Source organism: Pipistrellus kuhlii, unplaced genomic scaffold, assembly GCF_014108245.1.
Source record: "Pipistrellus kuhlii isolate mPipKuh1 unplaced genomic scaffold, mPipKuh1.p scaffold_m20_p_21, whole genome shotgun sequence".
Lineage (NCBI taxonomy): Eukaryota > Metazoa > Chordata > Mammalia > Chiroptera > Vespertilionidae > Pipistrellus > Pipistrellus kuhlii.
The window spans coordinates 9,572,060-9,593,257 of record NW_023425520.1 but is presented as its reverse complement, the minus strand read 5'-3'; the positions used below and the strand labels follow the sequence as shown (position 1 = coordinate 9,593,257).

At 45.0% G+C, this 21,198-nt stretch overlaps 1 protein-coding gene across 1 annotated transcript in view; it reads right to left on the bottom strand.

The window, feature by feature from the left end:
- Nucleotides 1-21,198, bottom strand: part of OBSCN (obscurin, cytoskeletal calmodulin and titin-interacting RhoGEF) — a 169,425-nt gene that overhangs the window by 73,502 nt on the left and 74,725 nt on the right. Inside the window, 5 exon segments of the mRNA XM_036450609.2 lie at nucleotides 4,827-5,102; nucleotides 10,469-10,744; nucleotides 13,229-13,504; nucleotides 16,347-16,622; nucleotides 19,603-19,878. Coding sequence (XP_036306502.1) covers nucleotides 4,827-5,102; nucleotides 10,469-10,744; nucleotides 13,229-13,504; nucleotides 16,347-16,622; nucleotides 19,603-19,878 — 1,380 coding nt within the window.

The window sequence follows — 21,198 nt, the reverse complement described above, 5'->3', positions numbered from 1 at the left end:
TTCTCCCCACTCCCACCAAGTCTAATGATGTATCTTTTGCGTAAATCATATTATGTGAATTTCACACTTGTATATGTTTTACTTTATTTCCTGCTGACAAAAGTGGTGACTGTGAGCCCCTTTGCCTAGTCCTTCAACTGTCACTTAGTGTCATTATCTTGTTGTCCTTCAGTGTCATTTATTAGAAAAAGGATGATTCCCTTTTTTATAATTGGTTAAGAATCTATTACATGAATACATATTGATAAACATTTCTTCTAGATTTGTGACATTAAATGTTATCAAAACTCAGCTCTGCACTGATGAGATGATCACTTCAAATTTTAGTTTCAATCTGCTCACATCATGAGTGAGGTTGATTGCTGACCTTTGTGGTGCTCACACAGCTGGGCTGTGACTTTCTTTATAGTGCATCATCCTCTTAAGACATTGCCCATACATTTTGATTCTACTTAGCTTCAGATATTGGCCTTGGCTTCCACAATGGATTGGCCCATTATTTGAACTCTCTGTATCAATCAGATGTTGGTGATAGATGTCATGCCGTTGCCACATAATAAGCAGGGACTCTCTGTCCTTCTCTAACTCTAGAAGGATCTCCATGAACACGCAATAATTTCCTTACAGAATAGTTCGTATAATTTTCCTGTGGAGCCACTGGGTGTCATCTTCACCTATAAGAACTTTTTTTTTAATTGTTGTTCAATTTATTTAAAAGGTTGTAGGAATATCAGAGCTGTCAAAATCTTATGTCAATTGTCACATAGTTTTCTAATAATTTGGTCAATTTCTCAAACCTTTTCATATTTACTCCTACAAAATAATTTGTCATATTCTCTAAAGTAACAATTAAAAATGCATACTGGATTCTTTTGTATCTGTACACACCCACAAGTTATTGTACACAGACATAACATCAAACTATCATGTAGAGGCACCTGGAAGTCAATTTGAGGTTAAAACTCTCCTAATAAAATGAAAACACAGTTAGTTCACAGACAGGGACAAATATACATGAGTCGTTAGGAAATACTATGGCATAAATACTGACAAAACAGTCAAGGGCTATCACTATAGTGACTTGTCTTCAACAAGGCATGCAGTGTGGGAGAAGCTCCTTATTCATCTCCATGTCTAAATCTGTACATAGACTCCTGGGGGATTCTGACACAGGACACAAAAGGAAACCAATATGTGCTTTAGGAAGAGAATTCCAGACCTGACAGGTACAGGTCCCTGGCACACACCTGCCAATCTTCTGGTCCTTCTTCACATTTGCACAGACCTTGCAAGAATACTCGGATCTAGATTTTGGGACAAGTGATGGTGCAGTAACTTCTAAATCCACAAGCAAGGGTGTGCACTAAAAAGCTACAATTAGCCAACATACTGTTCAGTCTTGAGATGGCTCCAAGTAAGACTGGGTGGCAGGAAGTTCCCCATATTCTCTTGTAAGGAAATTCAAATGTGTCTCTGCCCGTGTTTCTGGGTGCGGGCATCTGAGAGCTACCAGGATGTGGGGAGTAGGAAATTCACACGACACAGGTAAGAGACGTCTGGTCTACCTCAGACTCCACATGGAAGGTAGAGCACGAGTCCTGGCTGGTGAGGAGCACTCAGAAGGCTCTGGCAGGTGCTGGGAACCATGACTGAGCAAAACCTGAGCAGTACTCTACTGGTACAGGATCACCGCTCCCTTCTGCTCACACTTTGCCCACCCAGCCTGGTCTGGCCCCACCACTGGGATGATATGGGAGATGGAGGATAGAAGGCTGAAGAGGTGAGGTCCACTGGAAAGATCACCAGGGTGTGTCCGGCTGTAGTCATTACCTCCACACAAAGCTAAGTTAATTCCACCAAAGAACTGACCTGGGACATCCAGATGGAAGGTGACCTTTTGGCCCCCGGCCTCGCAGCTGTACTCCCCGCTGTCCCCCTTGGCCGCCTGCTGCAGCACCAGCCGCCGGGTGCAGCCCGTGGCCTCCACACGCACTTTTGAGCTCCCAATCAGCTTCTTGCCATCCTTGTACCACGTCACCTCCGTCTGGGCCTGGGACACCTCGCAGCTCAGCGTGGCACTGGCCCCAGCAATGGTCTTCACCTCGCTGTGTTCAGACTGCTCCTTGGCAAACACCACCTTGGACTCTGTGGACAGGGAGGCACACACAGGGTCAAAGACATTTTCTAAATCAGAAGGACAGCACTCAGAATGCAAGGACTAAGTAAGGAGGTGGCAGGATAGGAAAATCTTCAAGACTCTGTGTGACCTGCAGAAGCCCCAGCATCTTCTCAGCACAAGTAGCTCATTCATCTGCACATTAACCTCTGCCCAGGGGGTGGTCCCTGCTGGAGACAGGTGATGGACTTCTCCTGATCACACACCCTCTAGCAGAGGGACTTCAGGCCAGGAGGGGTGCACATACCCTCCCCAGGTGACCAAGTCTTTCCTGGATGTGCAGGGAGCATTCCCACCCAGTCAGGAACAGGTCCTGGGCTCCACCTCCCACCTGCCTTCCGTGTGCCACCTGCCGACCTCCTAGGGGACTGAGCTGTGCCTCCTGAGCCTGTCTCTTCCATGATGTGGATGACTCACAAAATGATGCACCTTGGCTATGTTTTTGGTCTTTACTGTTTGCTCTTCTGTGGTGTGTCTGTTATTGGGATTTGGGACACCATAATACTTTCTCCAACTCCCACCAAGTCTAATGATGTATCTTTTGCATAAGTCATATTATCTGAATTTGACTTCACTTTTTCACACTTTCATACGTTTTATTTCCTGCTGACAAAAGTGGTGACTGTGAGCCCCATTGACTGTTTCTGCTCTTAAAAGGAAAGCTTTCAAGTGTCACTTAGTATCATTAGCTGGTTTTCCATCAGGATCATTTATCAGAAGAAGAATGAATTGTTTTCTTTATAATTGGTTAAGAATCTATGGTATTGCTGAAACCGGTTTAGTTCAGTGGTAGAGCATCCCTCTGTGGACTGAAAGGTCCCAGGTTCGATTCCGGTCAAGGCCATGTACCTGAGTTGCGGGCACATCCCCAGTAGGAGGTGGGCAAGAGGCAGCTGGTCGATGTTTCTCTTTCATCGACGTTTCTAGCTCTCTATATCTCTCCCTTCCTCTCTGTAAAAAAATCAATAAAATATATTTTTAAAAAAGAATCTATGGCATAGATAGTTATTGATAAATATTTCTTCTAGATTTCTGATATTAAATGTTATCAAAACTCAGGTCTTCACTGATAAGGCAATCACTTTCTATTTCAGTTTCAATCTGCTCACATCATGAGTGAGGTTGATTTGCTGACCTTTGTGGAGCTCACACAACGGGGCTGAGACTTTTTTATAGTGAATCGCCCTGTTAATACATTGCCCATTCATTTTGATACTACTTAGCTTCAGATGTTGGCCTGGCCTCCACAGTGGATTGGCCCATTATTTGAACTGTCCCTATCACATGGTGGTGATAAATGTCATGTTGGTGCCACGTAATAAGCCAGGGACTCTTTGTCCTTCTCTAGCTCTAGAAGGATCTCCATGAACATGCAATAATTTCCTTATAGAATAGTTCGTATAATTTTCCTGTAGAGCCACTGGGTGTCATCTTCACCTATAAGAACTTTTAAGGTGGTTCCATTTACTGAAAAGAATTGTAGGACTATTTTAGCTGTCAAAAACTTATAACACTTTCATATAGTTTTGTAACAATTTGGTCAATTTCTCAAAATTTTTCATAAATTACTCCGACAAAATAATTTGTCATATTCTCTTAAAGTAACAATTAAAAATGTATAGTGGAATTTTTTGTATGTATACACACCCACAAGTTATTTTACACAGATATAACACTACACTATTATGTAGAGGCACCTGAAAGTCGATTTGAGGTTAAAACTCTCCTAACAAAATGAAAACACAGTTAGTTCACAGACCTCTCTGTGAAAAAAGCAGACAGGGATGAATACACATGAGTTGTTAGGAAACACTATGGCATAAATACTGACAAAACAGTCAAGGGCTATCGGTATAGTTCCTTGTCTTCAACAAGGTGTGCAGTGTGGGAGAAGCTCCTTATTCTCTCCATGTCTAAATCTGTACATCAGACTCCCAGGGGATTATGACACAGGACACAAAAAGAAACCAAGATGTACTTTAAGAAGAGAATGCCAGACCTCACATGTGCAGGTCCACGGCACACCCCAGCCAATCCTCTGCTCCTTCTTTACTTTTTGCAAAGACCTTGCAAGAAATCATGGATCTAGATTTTGCAACAAGTGAGGATCCAGCAACTTCTACATCCACACACAAAGGAGCGCCCTAAAAAGCTACTATTTGCCAACACACTGTTCAGTCTTGAGATGGATGCAAGTAAGACTGGGTGGCAGGAACTTCTCCATATTCTGTTGTCATGAAATTTAAATGTGTCTGTCTCTGTCCTTGTTGCTGGGTGCAGGCATCTGGGAGCTAGCAGGATGTAGAGAGTAGAAAAATCACATGACACAGGTAAGAGACATCTGGTCTACCTCAGACTCCATGTGAAAGGTAGAGGTGAGGAGTTGGTGAGAAGCACCCAGTAGGCTCTGGAGGTTGCTGGGAACCATGACTGAGCAAAACCTGAGTACCACTCCACGTGTATAGGATCACCGCCCCCTTCTGTTCACGCTCTGCCCACCCAGCTTGGTCTGGCCCCACCACTGGGATGATATGGGAGATGGAGGATAGAAGGCTAAAGAGGTGAGATCCAGTGGAAAGATCACCAGGGTGTACCCGGCTGTAGTCATTACCTATACACAAAGCTCAGTTAGTGCCACCAAAAAACTGACCTGGGATATCCAGATGGAAGGTGACCTTCTGGCCCCCGGCCTCACAGCTGTACTCCCCGCTGTCCCCCTTGGCCGCCTGCTGCAGCACCAGCCGCCGGGTGCAGCCCGTGGCCTCCACATGCACTTTTGAGCTCCCACTCAGCTTCTTGCCATCCTTGTACCATGTCACTTCCGTCTGGGCCTGGGCCACCTCGCAGCTCAGCGTGGCACTGGCCCCGGCCATGGCCTTCACCTCGCTGTGTGCAGACTGCTCCTTGGCAAACACCACCTTGGGCTCTATGGACAGGGAGAGATACACAGGGTCAAAGTTACTTTCTAAATCAGGAGGACAGCACTGGGTCAGAAGGACTAAGGAGGGAGATGGCAGGACAGGGAAATCCTCAAGGCTCAGTATGGCTTGCAGAAGCCCCAGCACCTTCTCAGCGCAAGTAGCTCATTCATCTGCACAGTAACCACTGCCCAGGGGGGTGATCCCTGCTGGGGACACCGTGATGGACTTCTCTAGAGCACACACCCTCTAGCAGAGGGACTTCAGGCCATGAGGGGTGCACACGTCCTCCCCAGGTGACCAAGTTTTTTCCTGGATGTGCAGGGAGCATTCCCACCGAGCCAAGGACAGGTCCTGGGCTCCACCTCCCACCTGCCTTCCATGTGTCACCTGTTGGCCTCCTAGGGGACTGAGCTGTGCCTCCTGAGCCTGTCTCTTCCATGGTGTGGATGACTCACAAAGTGGTGCACCTTGGCTATGTTTTCGGTCTTTACTGTTTGCTCTTCTATGGTATGACTGTTATTGGATGTTTGGGGCACCATAATGCTTCTCCCCACTCCCACCAACTCTGATGATGTATAATTTGTATAAATCATATTATCTGAATTTCATTTCAGTTTTTTACACTTTTATAAGATTTACCCTGTTTCCCCGAAAATAAGACAGTGTCTTATATTAATTTTTGCTACCAAAGATGCGCTAGGTCTTATTATCAGGGGATTTCTTATTTTTCCATGATGAAGAATACGGTACACATTTATTGTTAAATGAAAATAAAGGAAATTTATTACCTGTATACGGTATGGTAGTACGGTACTTGTCAACACAATCCAGACAAACTGTGAATCCTACAGTATCAAGAATTTACTCATTTATTCAATGATGTTATCATCTTCTGGAACGTCATCATAACAATCCAATTCCTGAATTTCCTGGTGAATTTCTTGTGACTCCATTTCTTTCAGAATCAGTGGACCAAATCTCTCATGTTTAGCAATAGCATTCTGAGACAGGGCCTAGGGGGGCCTTATTTTCGGGGGGATGCCTTATATTTCACTCAGAAAGAAACCTGTAAGTAGGTCTTATTTTCAGAGGATGTTTTATTTTCGGGGAAACACTATATTTTATTAGAGAGAAACCAAGATGGCGGCAAAGGTAAAAACCTAAGCTGCCACCTCATACAACAATTTCGAAACAAAAACTGAAAGACAGAATGGACATCATCCAAAACCACAGGAAAGCTGGTGGAGTGGGAAATCTACAACTAGAAAGAAGGAGAGAGGCTCACGGATTGGATTGGGAGCCTCAAAATGCTGAGGTAGGGAGACGCTCCTGTGCAGACGAGAAGGGCTGCTGAATGCCTGGCTGGCTGGAGGGGAAAGGAAGTCCCCGATTGCAATGAACCCTTTCCGACTGTACTGAACCCCAAACCTGGCCGAAACCCGGGGGACCCAGGCTCATATGGGTGGAGTCCGGACTGTAGAAAAAGGCACCTGGACACTTAGAGACTGGGAGACTAGGGTAGCTAGGAGCCACAGCAGACAGGGTCTACAGTCGCGCATGAGTCAGTATGCGCAGAGGAACCTGACCGCGGAAGTTGCTGCTGCGTCTTCATAGCGGAAGGAATCAGAAGCTCCAGACTACGGAGACCCAACGCAATTCTGGGCAAACCCCTGGGGCACCCACGCTCTTGCGCAAGGAATTTGGACAGTCAGGTGGAAACTCAGGGGAGCCTTGGAAGGCAGAGGTCAGGTGGAAACTCAGGCAAGTGCACAAGGGCAAGGCTGATGGGAAGCCAAAACTGTCAGTTCACCCCTGAGACTCTGTCCCATCCAAGCTGAGCACAGAGGCTTTTGCAATTTTGCAAGTCTGATCCTATAAGACTGTCTCCAATACAGAAGTTATCCCGGAGTAGACACATCTGATACTCACATCCAATGGGCCTGGAAGTCAATTCCTCCTAGTGATACCAACAACAATCAAGTCTTAACTACAACAAGGCTGTTCACACAGTCTACAAAGGGGAGCACCAAGAGTGTCTACCTCAGGTAACAAGAGAGGCTGACCCACCGGAACATATAGGACACCAAACGCACAAAGTAATCCTACCAACTCTGGGAAGCAGCGAAAATGCCGAGACAAGGAAATAGATCTCAAACGAAAGAGAGGGAGGAGAACAAAAGACTGTATATAGAGTTCAAAACCATGGCTATAAGGTTTTTCAAGAATTTCTTAGAAAAGGCTGATAAATTTAATGAGACCCAACTATAAATTAAACATAAACTTACTGAAATAAAAAATATACAGAGATCCAACAGCAGACTGGAGAAACACAAGAATAAAGTCAAAAATTTGGAATACAAAGAGCCAAAGGACACTCCTCTGGAAACGCAAGAAGAAAGAGAATCCAAAAAGTTGAAGATAGTGTAAGGAGCCTCTGGGACAACTTCAAGTGTACCAAAATCAGAATTAGGGGAGTGTCAGAAGAAGAGAGAGTGCAAGATACTGAAAATCTAATTGAAGAAATAATGTCAGAAAACTTCCCCCACCTGGTGAAAGAAATAGACTTACAAGTACAGGAAGCACACAGAACCCCAAACAAAAGGAATCCAAAGAAGATCAGACCTGATACATCATAACTAAAATGCCAAGGGCAAAAGACAAAGAGAGAATCTAACAAGCAGCAAGAGAAAAGCAGTTGGTTACCTATAAGGGAGCACCCATACGACTATCAGAAACTATGCAAGGGAGTGATAAGAAATATTCAAAGTGATGAATAGTGAGAACCTACAACCAAGATTACTGTATCTGGCAAAGTTATCATTCAGAATTGAAGGGCAGATAAAGAGCTTCACAGATAAGAAAAAGCTAAAGGAGTTCATCACCACCAAACCAGTATTATATGAAATGCTGAAAGGTATTCTTTAAGAAGAGGAAGAAGAAGAAAAAAGATTAAAAAAAATTATGATCAACAAATACATATATATCAACAAGTGAATCTAAATATCAAGTGAATTAAAAATCTGAGGAATAGAATAAACTGGTGAATATAATAGAATCAGGGGCAAAGAAAGGGAGTTGACTGATAATTATCAGGGGAAAAGGGATGTTGGGGTACAGGAAGAGACTGGATTAAAATCATACACCTATGGATGAGGACAATGGGAGAGGGGAAAGGGAGGTATGGGTGGGGTCGAGGCAGGAACCGGGTTTGAAGAGAGCTATGGGGGGGGGGGAACAGGAGAAACAATTGTAATAATCTGAGCAATAAATATTTATTAATAAAATAAAATAAAATAAAATATAAAGATCTATTTTATTTCCTGCTGACAAAAGTGGTGCCTGTGAGCCTCTTGCCTGTTTCTGCTCTAATAAGCAAAGTTTGCAAGTGTCACATAGTGTAATTAGCTTGTTTTTGTTTAGTATCATTTATCAGAAGTATGAACTGTTTTCTTTATAATTGATTAAGAATCTATGACATGAATAGATATTGATAAACATTTCTTCTAGATTTGTGACATTAAATGTTATCAAAACTCAGCTCTGCACTGATGAGGCGATCACTTCATATTTTAGTTTCAATCTGCTCATGTCATGAGAGAGGTTAATTTGCTGACTTTCGTTCATAGTGCTCACACAGCTGGGCTGTGAATTTTTTATAATGCATTGTCCTTTTAATACATTGCCCATTCATTTTGACACTACTTAGTTTCAGATTTTGGCCTTGGTCTCCAAAAAGGATTGACCCATTATTTGAACTCTCCCTATCAATCAGATGTTGATGATAGAGGTCATGCTGGTGCCACATATTAAGCCAGGGACTCTATGTCCTTCTCTAGCTCTAGAAAGATCTCATGCAATAATTTCTTTACAGAATGGTTCAAATAATTTTCTTTTTAAAAAAAATAATATTTTAAAATATATTTTTATTGATTTTTTTTTTAAGAGAGGAAAGGAGAGGGATAGAGAGCTAGAAACATCAATGAAAGAGAACATCAACCAGTTGCCTCCTGCACACTCCCCACTGGGGATGTGCCTGCAACCAATGTACATGCCCTTGACCGGAATCGAACCTGGGACCTCTCAGTCCGAAGACCTACGCTCTATCCACTGAGCCAAACCGGTTTTGGTGGTTCATATAATTTTCCATTGGAGCCACTGGGTGTCATCTTCACCTGTAAGAACTATTTTTTATTGTGGTTCCATTTATTAAAAAGGATTGTAGAACTATTTGAGCTGTCAAAATCTTATGCCACTTTCATATAATTTTCTAATAATTTGGTCATTTCTCAAACCTTTCATATTTACTCCTACAAAATCATTTGTCATATTCTCTTAAAGTAACAATTAAAAATGTATAGTGAATTTTTTCTGTATGTATAATACCCACAAGTTATTTTACACGGATATAACACTACACTATTATGTAGAGGCACCTGAAAGTCGATTTGAGGTTAAAACTCTCCTAACAAAATGAAAACACAGTTCACAGACACCTCCGTGAACAAAGCAGACAGGGACAAATACACATGAGTCGTTAGGAAACATTATGACATAAATACTGACTCAACTATCACTATAGTTACTTGCCTTCAACAAGGCGTGCAGTGTGGGAGAAGCTCTTTATTCCCCTCTATGTCTAAATCTATACATTAGAATCCCAGGGGATTCTGACAGGACACAAAAGGAAACCAAGATGTACTTTAAGAAGAGAATGCCAGACCTCACATGTGCAGGTCCACGGCACACCCCAGCCAATCCTCTGCTCCTTCTTTACTTTTTGCAAAGACCTTGCAAGAAATCGTGGATCTAGATTTTGCAACAAGTGAGGATCCAGCAACTTCTACATCCACACACAAAGGAGCGCCCTAAAAAACTACAATTGGCTAACACACGGTTCAGTCTTGAAATTGATGCAAGTAAGACTGGATGGCAGGAACTTCCCCATAAAATGTTGTAAGGAAAGCCAAACCTGTCTCTGCCCATGTTGATGGGTGCAGGCATCTGGGAGCTAGCAGGACATGGGGACTAGGAAATTCACATGACACAGGTAAGAAATGTCTGGTCTACCTCAAACTCCATGTGACAGGTAGAGCCCGAGTCCCAGCTGGTGAGGAGCACCCAGAAGGCTCTGGCAGGTGCTGGGAACCATGACTGAGCAAAACCTGAGCACCACTCCACGTGTATAGGATCACCGCCCCCTTCTGTTCACACTCTGCCCACCCAGCTTGGTCTGGCCCCACCACTGGGATGATATGGGAGATGGAGGATAGAAGGCTAAAGAGGTGAGATCCAGTGGAAAGATCACCAGGGTGTACCCGGCTGTAGTCATTACCTACACACAAAGCTCAGTTAGTGCCACCAAAGAACTGACCTGGGACATCCAGATGGAAGGTGACCTTCTGGCCCCCGGCCTCGCAGCTGTACTCCCCGCTGTCCCCCTTGGCCGCCTGCTGCAGCACCAGCCGCCGGGTGCAGCCCGTGGCCTCCACACGCACTTTTGAGCTCCCACTCAGCTTCTTGCCATCCTTGTACCACGTCACCTCTGTCTGGGCCTGGGCCACCTCGCAGCTCAGCGTGGCACTGGCCCCAGCCATGGTCTTCACCTCGCTGTGTGCAGACTGCTCCTTGGCAAACACCACCTTGGGCTCTGTGGACAGGGAGGCACACACAGGGTCAAAGATATTTTCTAAATGAGGAGGGCAGCACTGGGTCAGAAGGACTAAGGAGGGAGATGGCAGGGCAGGGAAATCCTCAAGGCTCAGTATGGCTTGCAGAAGCCCCAGCACCTTCTCAGCACAAGTAGCTCATTCATCTGCACAGTAACCACTGCCCATGGGGGTGATCCCTGCTGGGGACACCGTGATGGACTTCTCTAGAGCACACACCCTCTAGCAGAAGGACTTCAGGCCATGAGGGGTGCACACACCCTCCCCAGGTGACCAAGTCTTTCCTGGATGTGCAGGGAGCATTCCCACCGAGCCAGGGACAGGTCCTGGGCTCCACCTCCCACCTGCCTTCCATGTGTCACCTGCTGGCCTCCTAGGGAACTGAGTTGTGCCTCCTGAGCCTGTCTCTTCCATGGTGTGGATGACTCACAAAGTGGTGCACCTTGGCTATGTTTTTAGTCTTTACTGTTTGCTCTTCTGTGGTGTGTCTGTTCATGGGTGTTTGGGGCACCATAATACTTCTCCCCACTCCCACCAAGTCTAATGATGTATCTTTTGAGTAAATCATTATTATCTCAATTTGACTTCAGTTTTTCACACTTTTATACGTTTTACTTTATTTCCTGCTAACAAAAGTGGTGACTGTGAGCCCCCTTCCTGTTCCTGCTCTGTAAATCAAAGCTTTTAAGTGACAAGCAAAGTTTGCAAGTGTCACATAGTGTCATTACGTGGTTTTCCTTCAGTATCATTTATCAGAACAAGGATGAACTGTTTTCTTTATAATAGGACAAGAATCTATGGCACGAATAAATATTAATAAACAATTCTTCTAGATGTCTGACATTAAATGTTATCAAAACTTAACTCTGCACTGATTAGACGATCACTTCATATTTTAGTTTCAATCTGATATTGTCATGAGTGATGTTGATTTCTGACCTTTGCAGTGCTCACACAGCTGGGCTGAGACTTTTATATACTGCATCATTCTCAATATAATGCCAATCCATTTTGATAGTACCTAGCTTCAGATGTTGGCATTGGTTTCCACAATAGATTGGCACTTAATTTGAACTCTCCTTATCAAATGTTGGTGATAGATGTCATGCTGATGCCACATATTGTGCCAGGGACTCTAAGTCCTTCTATAGTTCTAGAAATATCTCCATGAACATGCAATAATTTCTTTAGAGAATGGTTAATATAATTTTCCATTGGAGCCACTGGGGTGTCATCTTGACCAAATAAACGTTTTTTTTGTTTTTGTTTTTTGTGGTTCATTTTATTGAAAAGGATTGCAGAACTATTTGAACTGTCAAAATCTTATGCACATTAATATAGTTTTCTAATAATTTGCTAAATTTCTCAAACCTTTTTGTATTTACTCCTACAAAATCATTTGTCATATTCTCCTAAAGTAACAATTAAAAATGTATAGTGATTTTTTTTATTTATACACGCTCACAAGTTATTTTACACCGATATAAAACTACACCATTATGTAGAGGCACCTGGAAGTCAATTTGAGATTTAAACTCTCCTAACAAAATGAAAACACAGTTAGTTTCACAGACATCTCTGTGAACAAAGAAGACAGGGATAAATATACATGAGTCATTAGGAAATACTATGACATAAATACTGACTCAATAGTCAAGGGCTATCGCTATAGTAGCTTATCCTCAACAAGCCGTGAAGTGTGGGAGAAGCTCCTTATTCCCCTCCATGTCTAAATCTATACATCAGACTCCCAGGGGATTCTGACACAGGACACAAAAGGAAACCAAGATGTACTTTAGGAAGATATTGCAGACCTCAAGGGTGCAGGTCCACGGCACACACCTGATAATCCTCTGGTCTCTGTTTAGTTTTTGCACAATTCTTGGAAAAGAATCATAGATCTAGATTTTGAGACAAGTGAGGATCTAGTAACTTCTATATTCAAACACAAGGGAGTGCCCTAAAAAGCTACAATTGGCTAACACAGTGTTCAGTCTTGAAATTGATGCAAGTAAGACTGGGTGGCAGGAACTTCCCCATATTCTGTTGTAATGAAATTCAAACGTGTCTTTGCCCATGTTGCTGGGTGCGGGAATCTGGGAACTACCAAAACGTGGGGAGTAGGAAACTCACACGACACATGGTAAGAGATGTCTGGTCTACCTCACACTCCATGTGAAAGGTAGAGAATGAGTCGAGGCTGGTGAGGAGCACCCAGAAGGCTCTGGCAGGTGCTGGGAACCATGACTGAGCAAAACCTGAGCACCACTCCGCGTGTACAGGATCACTTTTCCCTTCGCTCACACTCTGCCCTCCCAGCCTGGTCTGGCCCCACCACTGGGATGATATGGGAGATGGAGGATAGAAGGCTAAAGAGGTGAGATCCAGTGGAAAGAGAGACAGGGTGTGCCGGCTGTAGTCATTACCTACACACAAAGCTCAGTTAGTGCCACCAAAGAACTGACCTGGGATATCCAGATGGAAGGTGACCTTCTGGCCCCCGGCCTCGCAGCTGTACTCCCCGCTGTCCCCCTTGGCCGCCTGCTGCAGCACCAGCCGCCGGGTGCAGCCCGTGGCCTCCACACGCACTTTTGAGCTCCCACTCAGCTTCTTGCCATCCTTGTACCACGTCACCTCTGTCTGGGCCTGGGCCACCTCGCAGCTCAGCGTGGCACTGGCCCCAGCCATGGCCTTCACCTCGCTGTGTGCAGACTGCTCCTTGGCAAACACCACCTTGGGCTCTGCAAACAGAGAGGCACACACAGGGTCAAAGATATCTTCTAAATCAGGAGGACAGGACTTGGGACACAAGGACTAAGCAGGGAGTTAGCAGGATGGGAAAATCCTCAAGGCTCTGTGTGGCCTGAAAAAGCCCCAGCACCTTCTCAGCGCAAGTAGCTCATTCATCTGCACATTGACCATTACCCCGGGTGTGGTCCCTGCTGTGGACACTGGGAAGGACTTCTCCGGAGCACACACCCTCTAGCAGAGGGACTTCAGGTCATGTGGGGTGTACACACCCTCCCAGGTGACCAAGTCCTTCCTGGATGTGCAGGGTGCATTCCCACCCAGCCAGGGACAGGTCCTGGGCTCCACCTCCCACCTGCCTTCCGTGTGTCACCTGCTGGCCTCCTGGGAGACTGAGCTGTGCCTCCTGAGCCTATCTCTTCCATGGTGTGGATGACTCACAAAGTGGTGGGCCTTGGCTATGTTTACAGGCTGTACTCTTTGCTCCTCTGTGGTGTGTCTGTTATTTGGATTGGGAGCACTGTAATACTTCTCCCCACTCCCACCAAGTCTAATGTATTTGTTGCATCAATCATATTATCTGAATTTCACTTCAATTTTTTTCACACTTTTAGACATTGTACTGTATTTCCCACTGACAAATTTGGTGACTTGAACTCCATTGCCTCTTCTTGCTCTCAGAAGCAAGGCTTCCAAGTGTCACTTATTGTCAGTAGCTGGCTTTCCTTCAGTATAATTTATCAGTAGAAGGTTGAACCATTTTATTTATAACTAGAGTCCCAGTGCACAAAATTTGTGCATGGGTATGGTCACTAGCCCTTGCCAGCGATTTAGGCCTCTCAGGGCTTTCTGGCTGCAGGCTTGAGTCTTCCTTTGTTCTAGGCCACCCACTAGTGGTCAGCATATGTCACAGTGAGTGATTGAACAACTAGTCTCTCAGTCACATTCCCAAGAGAACATTTCCCATATTAGGCTTTTATATATATAGATTGGTTAAGAATTTATTGCATGAATAGATATTGATGAACATTTCTTCTAGATTTCTGACATCGTTATCAAAACTCAACTCTGCACTGGTGAGATGATCACTTCATATTTTAGTTTCAGTCTACTCATGTCATGAGTGATGTTGATTTGCTGACCTTTGTGGTGCTCACACAGCGAGGCTGTGACTTTCTTTATACTGCATAGTCCTTTTAATACATTGCCCATTCATTTTGATTACACCTAGCTTCATGTTTTGGCCTTGGTTTCCTATAATGGATTGGCCCATAATTTGAACTCTCCCTCAAAGATGTCATGAGGGTGCCACGTAGTAAGCCAGAGACTGTATGTCCTTCTCTAGCTTAAGAAGCATCTCCATGAACATGCAATAATGTCCTTACAGAATAGTTCATATAATTTTACAGTGGAGCCAATAAGAACTTCTATTTATTGTGGTTCCATTTATTGCAACACTTGTAGGACTGTTTTAGCTGTCAAAATCTTTTGCCACATTTGGCCGAAACGTGTTTGGCTCAGTGGTAGAGCTTCGGTCTGTGGACTGAAAGGTCCCGGGTTCAATTCCGGTCAAGAGCACGTACCTTGGTTGTGGGCACATCCGCAGTGGGAGGAGTGCAAGAGGCAACTGGTCGATGTTTCTCTCTCATCGATGTTTCTAGCTCTCTATCTCTCTCCCTTCCTCTCTGTAAAAAATCAATAAAATATATATTTTTTAAAAATCTTTTGCCACATTTCATAGAGTGTTCTAATAATTTGGTCAATTTCTTAAACATTTTCATGTTTACACCTATAAAATGATTTGTCATATTCTCCTAAATTAACAATTAAAATTTTACAGTGGATTTTTTTTTATCTATACACAGCCACAAGTTATTGTATATAGATATAACTGTTATGTAGAGCACCGAGAAGTCGATTTGTGATTAAAACTCTCCTAACAAAATGAAAAAACAGTTAGTGCACAGACATCTCTGTGAACAAATCAGAGAGGAAAAATACACATGAGTTGTTAAAAAATACTACGGCATAAATACTGTCAAGGGCTATCACTAGAGTTACTTGTCTTCAACAAGGTGTGCAGTGTGGGATAAACTCCTTATTCCCCTCCATGTCTAAATCTATACATCAGAATTCCAGGGGACTCTGACATAAGACACGAAAAGAAACTAAGATGCACTTTAGGAAATGAATTCCAGACCTCACAGGTGCAGGTCCCCAACACACACCTGCTAATCCTATCCCCCTTCTTTACCTTTTTAGCACAGAAAATGCAAGAAAACATGTTTCTAGATTTTGTGACAAGTAAGGATCCAGTAACTTCTACATCCACACACAAGAGAGTGCCCTAAAAAAACTACTATTTGTGAAAACACTGTTCAGTCTTGAGATGGATGCAAGTAAGACTGGGTGGCAGGAACTTCCCATATACACGTGTCTTTGCCCATGTTGCTGGGTGCGGGCATTTGGGAGCTACCTGGATGTGAGGAGTAGGAAATTCACATGACACAGGTAAGAAATGTCTGTTCTACCTCAAACTCCATGTGAAACGTAGAGCCTTAGTCCCGGCTGGTGAAGAGCACTCAAAAGGCTCTGGCAGGTGCTGGGAACAATGACTGAGCAAATCCTGAGCAGTACTCTACTGGTTCTAGAACATGTCTCCCTTATGCTCACATTTTGACCACCCAGCCCGGTCTGGCCACACCACTGAGATGATAGTGGAGATGGAGGATAGAAGGCTAAAGAGGTGAGGTCCAGTGGAAAGAGCACCAGGGTGTGTCTGGCTGTAGTCATTACCTACACACAAAGCTAAGTTAGTGCCACCAAAGTACTGACCTGGGACATCCAGATGGAAGGTGACCTTCTGGCCCCCGGCCTCGCAGCTGTACTCCCCGCTGTCCCCCTTGGCCGCCTGCTGCAGCACCAGCCGCCGGGTGCAGCCCGTGGCCTCCACACGCACTTTTGAGCTCCCACTCAGCTTCTTGCCATCCTTGTACCACGTCACCTCTGTCTGGGCCTGGGCCACCTCGCAGCTCAGCGTGGCACTGGCCCCAGCCATGGCCTTCACCTCGCTGTGTGCAGACTGCTCCTTGGCAAACACCTCCTTGGGCTCTGCGAACAGAGAGGCACACACGGGGTCAAAGACATCTTCTAAATCAGAAGGACACCACTCTGGAAGCAAGGACTAAGCAGGAGGCAGCAGGACAGGGAAATCCTCAAGGCTCTGTGTGGCCTGCAGAAGCCCCAGCACCTTCTCAGCACAAGTAGCTCATTCATCTGCACATTGACCACTGCCCAGGGGGCGGTCCCTGCTGGGGACACTAGATGGACTTCTCCGGAGCACACACCCTCTAGCAGAGGGACTTCAGGCCAGGAGGGATGCACACACCCTCCCAGGTTACCAAGTCTTTCACGATGTGCAGGGAGCATTCCCACCGAGCCAGGGACAGGTCCTGGGCTCCACCTCCCACCTGCCTTCCATGTGTCATCTGTTGGCCTCCTAGGGGACTGAGCTGTGCCTCCTGAGCCTGTCTCTTCCATGGTTTGTATTGATAAGGCTGAAAAGGGCTAATTCTGTCCTATCAGGTTTGGCTCAGTGGATAGAGCATCAGCCTGTGGACTGCAAGGTTTCCAGTTCTACTCTGGTCAAGGGCATGTACCTGGGTTGTGGGCACATCCCCAATAGGAGTTGTGCAAGAGGCTGCTGATGGGTGTTTCTCTCTCTTCGATGTTTCTCTCTCTTTCCTTTCCTCTCTGTAAAAAAAAAAAATCATTAAAATAAAAATAAAAGGGCTAATTCCAATGTAACCTTGATATTTGAGGGCTAGTGATCTGAATCCATGCTAGCAAGCTCAGTGTACATTTACGATAATCTATAATTAAGTCACTACCTTCTTTCCATATAGGATTCTTGAAGAACCTGCTATTGTGAACAGTGCACTGCCCCAGAGGGAGGGTTATTAATGCTGGTGCCAGGCCAGACCATCAGATATGGCCTGGAGATGCCCAACACCTGGGGGCCTTTTTGCAAGGCCCACAAAGAGGACCAGAAGCATAATCCATATTTGCAGGACAAAGACTACAGGGAGAGATAAAAAGAAGCCCCGTGCATGTTTCTGCACTCAGATTTGGAAGGCTGTTCCCCGAGTCTGCTGGTGTATTAAACAGTGTCCCTGGTCTTCTTTATAACATCAGTTGGTTTTTCTTTAGTTTTCTGCAACAGGGTGATTCAGAGTGGTGCACCTTGGCTATGTTTTCTGTCTTTACTGTTTGCTCATCTATGGTGTGTCTGTTCATGGGGATTTTGGACACCCTATTTCTCCCCACCCCCAGCAAGTCCAATAATTTACCTTTTGTATAAATCATAATATCTGAATATCACATGTTTTTCACACTTTTTTTAAAATTTTACTTCCTGCTTTCCGGCTGACAAAACTGGTTACTGTGAGGCCCCTTTCCTTGTCCCTGACCTCACAAGAAAAGCTTTCTGCTGTCACTTAGTGTGATTAGCTGGTTGTTCTTCAGTATCATTTATCAGAGAGAGGAAGATATGTTTTCTTTATAATTGGTTAAGAATCTATGTCATGAATCGATATTGATAAACACGTCTTCCAGATTTTTGACATTAAATGTTACCAAAACTCAACTCTGCATTTATGAGGCTATCTCTTCATATTTTAGTTTCAATCTTCTCACACCGTGATTGAGGTTGATTTGTGGACTTTTTAAAAAATACATTTTATTGATTTTTTATAGAGAGGAAGAGAGAGGGATAGAGAATTAGAAACATCGATGAGAGAGAATCATCGATCAGCTGCCTCTTGCACACCCCTTTTTGGGGATGTGCCTGCAACCAAGGTACATGCCCTTGACCGGAATTGAACCCAGGACCCTTCAGTCCTCAGACTGACGCTCTATCCACTGAGCCAAACTGGTTTCGGCTTGTGGACCTTTTTAGTGCTCACAGAGCTGGGCCATGACATTCATTATAGTGCATCATCCTCTTAATACATTGCCAATTCATTATTAAGCTAAGTTAGTGCCACCTAGCTTCGGATGTTGGCCTTGGTCTTCACAATGAATTGGTCCTTAATTTGAACTGTCTCTATCAGAATTTGTTGATAGATGTCATGCCTGTGCCACGTAATAAACCAGAGACTGTAACTCCTTCTCAATCTCTAGAAGGATCTACAGTAGTGGTTTTCAACCTATCTAATGCTACAACTCTTAATACAGTTCCTCATTCTGTGGTGACTCCCAACCATAAAATAATTTTCATTGCTACCTCCTATCTGTAATTTTGCTTCTGTTATTAATCATAATGTTAATATCTGTGTTTTCTGATGGTCTTAGACGACCCTGCTAGCAGTTTTCAACCTGTAGGTCATGACACAGGACACAAAAAGAAACCAAGATGTACTCTAGGAAGAGAATTCCAGACCTCACAGGTGTAGGTCCCCGGTACATACCTGCCAATACTCTGCTCCTTCTTTACTTAGGGCACAAACCGTGAAAGAAATCATGGATATAAATTTTGTGAAAAAGTGAGGATCCAGTAATGTCTACTTCCACATGCAAGGGCGTGCCCTAAAAAGCTGTAATTTGTCTACACATGGTTCAGTCTAGAGATGGATCCAAGTAAGACTGGGTGGCAGGAACTTCCCCATACTCTGTTGTAAGGAAATTCAAACATGTCTCTGCCCGTGTTTCTGGGTGCGGGCATCTGAGAGCTAGCAGGACGTGGGGAGTAGGAAGTTCACATGACACAGGTAAGAGACGTCTGGTCTACCTCAGTCTCCATGTGACAGGTAGAGCCCGAGTCCCGGCTGGTGAGGAGCACCCAGAAGGCTCTGGAGGGTGCTGGGAACCATGACTGAGCAAAACCTGAGCACCACTCCGCGTGTACAGGATCACCTCTCCCTTCTGCTCACACTCTGACCACCCAGCCTGGTCTGGCCCCACCACTGGGATGATATGGGAGATGGAGGATAGAAGGCTGAAGAGGTGAGGTCCAGTGGAAAGAGAGACAGGGTGTGCCGGCTGTAGTCATTACCTACACACAAAGCTCAGTTAGTGCCACCAAAGAACTGACCTGGGACATCCAGATGGAAGGTGACCTTCTGGCCCCCGGCCTCGCAGCTGTACTCCCCGCTGTCCCCCTTGGCCGCCTGCTGCAGCACCAGCCGCCGGGTGCAGCCCGTGGCCTCCACACGCACTTTTGAGCTCCCACTCAGCTTCTTGCCATCCTTGTACCACGTCACCTCCGTCTGGGCCTGGGCCACCTCGCAGCTCAGCGTGGCACTGGCCCCGGCCATGGTCTTCACCTCGCTGTGTGCAGACTGCTCCTTGGCAAACACCACCTTGGGCTCTGTGGACAGAAAGGGACACATAGGGTCAAAGATATTTTCTAAATCAGGAGGACAGTACTGGGGACGCAAGGACTGAGCGGGGAGTTGGCAGGATGGGAAAATCCTCAAGGCTTTGTGTGACCTGCAGAAGCCCCAGCACCTTCTCAGCACAAGTAGCTCATTCATCTGCACATTGACCTCTACCCAGGGGATGGTCTCTACTGGCGACACCGTGAAGGACTTCTTTCGACCACACACCATCTAGCAGAGGGACTTCAGACCATTAGGTGTATACAACTCCTCAAGTGATCAAGTCTTTCCCGGATGTGCAGGGAGCATTCCCACCCAGCCAGGGACAAGTCCTGGGCTCCACCTCCCACCTGCCTTTTGTGTGTCACTTGCTGGCCTCCTAGGGGACTGAGCTGTGCCTTCTGAGCCTGTCTCTTCCATGCTGTGGATGACTCACAAAGTCATAGCCTTGGCTATGTTTATGGGCTGTACTCTTTGCTTTTCTGTGGTGTGTCTGTTATTGGGATTGGGGGCTCCATACAACTTCTCCCACTCCCACTAAGTCTAATGATGTATCTTTTGGGTACATCATATTATCTGAATTTCACTTCAGTTTTTCACACTTTTATACATTTTACTTTATTTCCTGCTACAAAATTGGTGACTGTGAGCCCCCTTGCCTCTTCTTGCTCTCAGAAGCAAAGCTTTCAAGTGTCACTTATTGTCATTAGCTGGTTTTCCTTCAGGATTATTTATCAGAAGAAGGATGAACCATTTTATTTATAACTACAGTCCTAGTGCACAAAATTTGTGCACGAGTATGGCTGCTAGCCCTGGCCAGCGATCTGGGCCTCCAGGGCCTTCTGGCTACAGGTCTGGGCCTTCCTTTGTTCTGTACTACCCACTAGTTGTCAGCATATGTCACAGTGAGTGATTCGAACAACCAGTCTCTCAAATTCCAGAGGGAACACTTAGCATATTAGCCAGATAAATAGATAGATAGATAGATTGTTTAAGAGTCTATTGTATGGAGACTTAAGAGGGAATCCAAGATGGCTGCACAGGTAAACACCTAACCGCAGCTGGACACAATCTCAATAAAATACAACTAAAATATAAAATGGACATTACCCACAACTATAGGAAAGTCGACTGACTGGAAATTCCACAACGAGAAGGAAAGAGAAAACCAGAAGGAAAATCAGAGGAACTGTAAAAGTCTAAGGTACGGAGACACGCTACGGGCATGCAGAGGACGGAGCCGGAGAGGAGGGGAGGCTGAGGCCTGGCTGGCGTTCCCTAGTGGGAAGGAGATAAAAGCTCCAGACTGT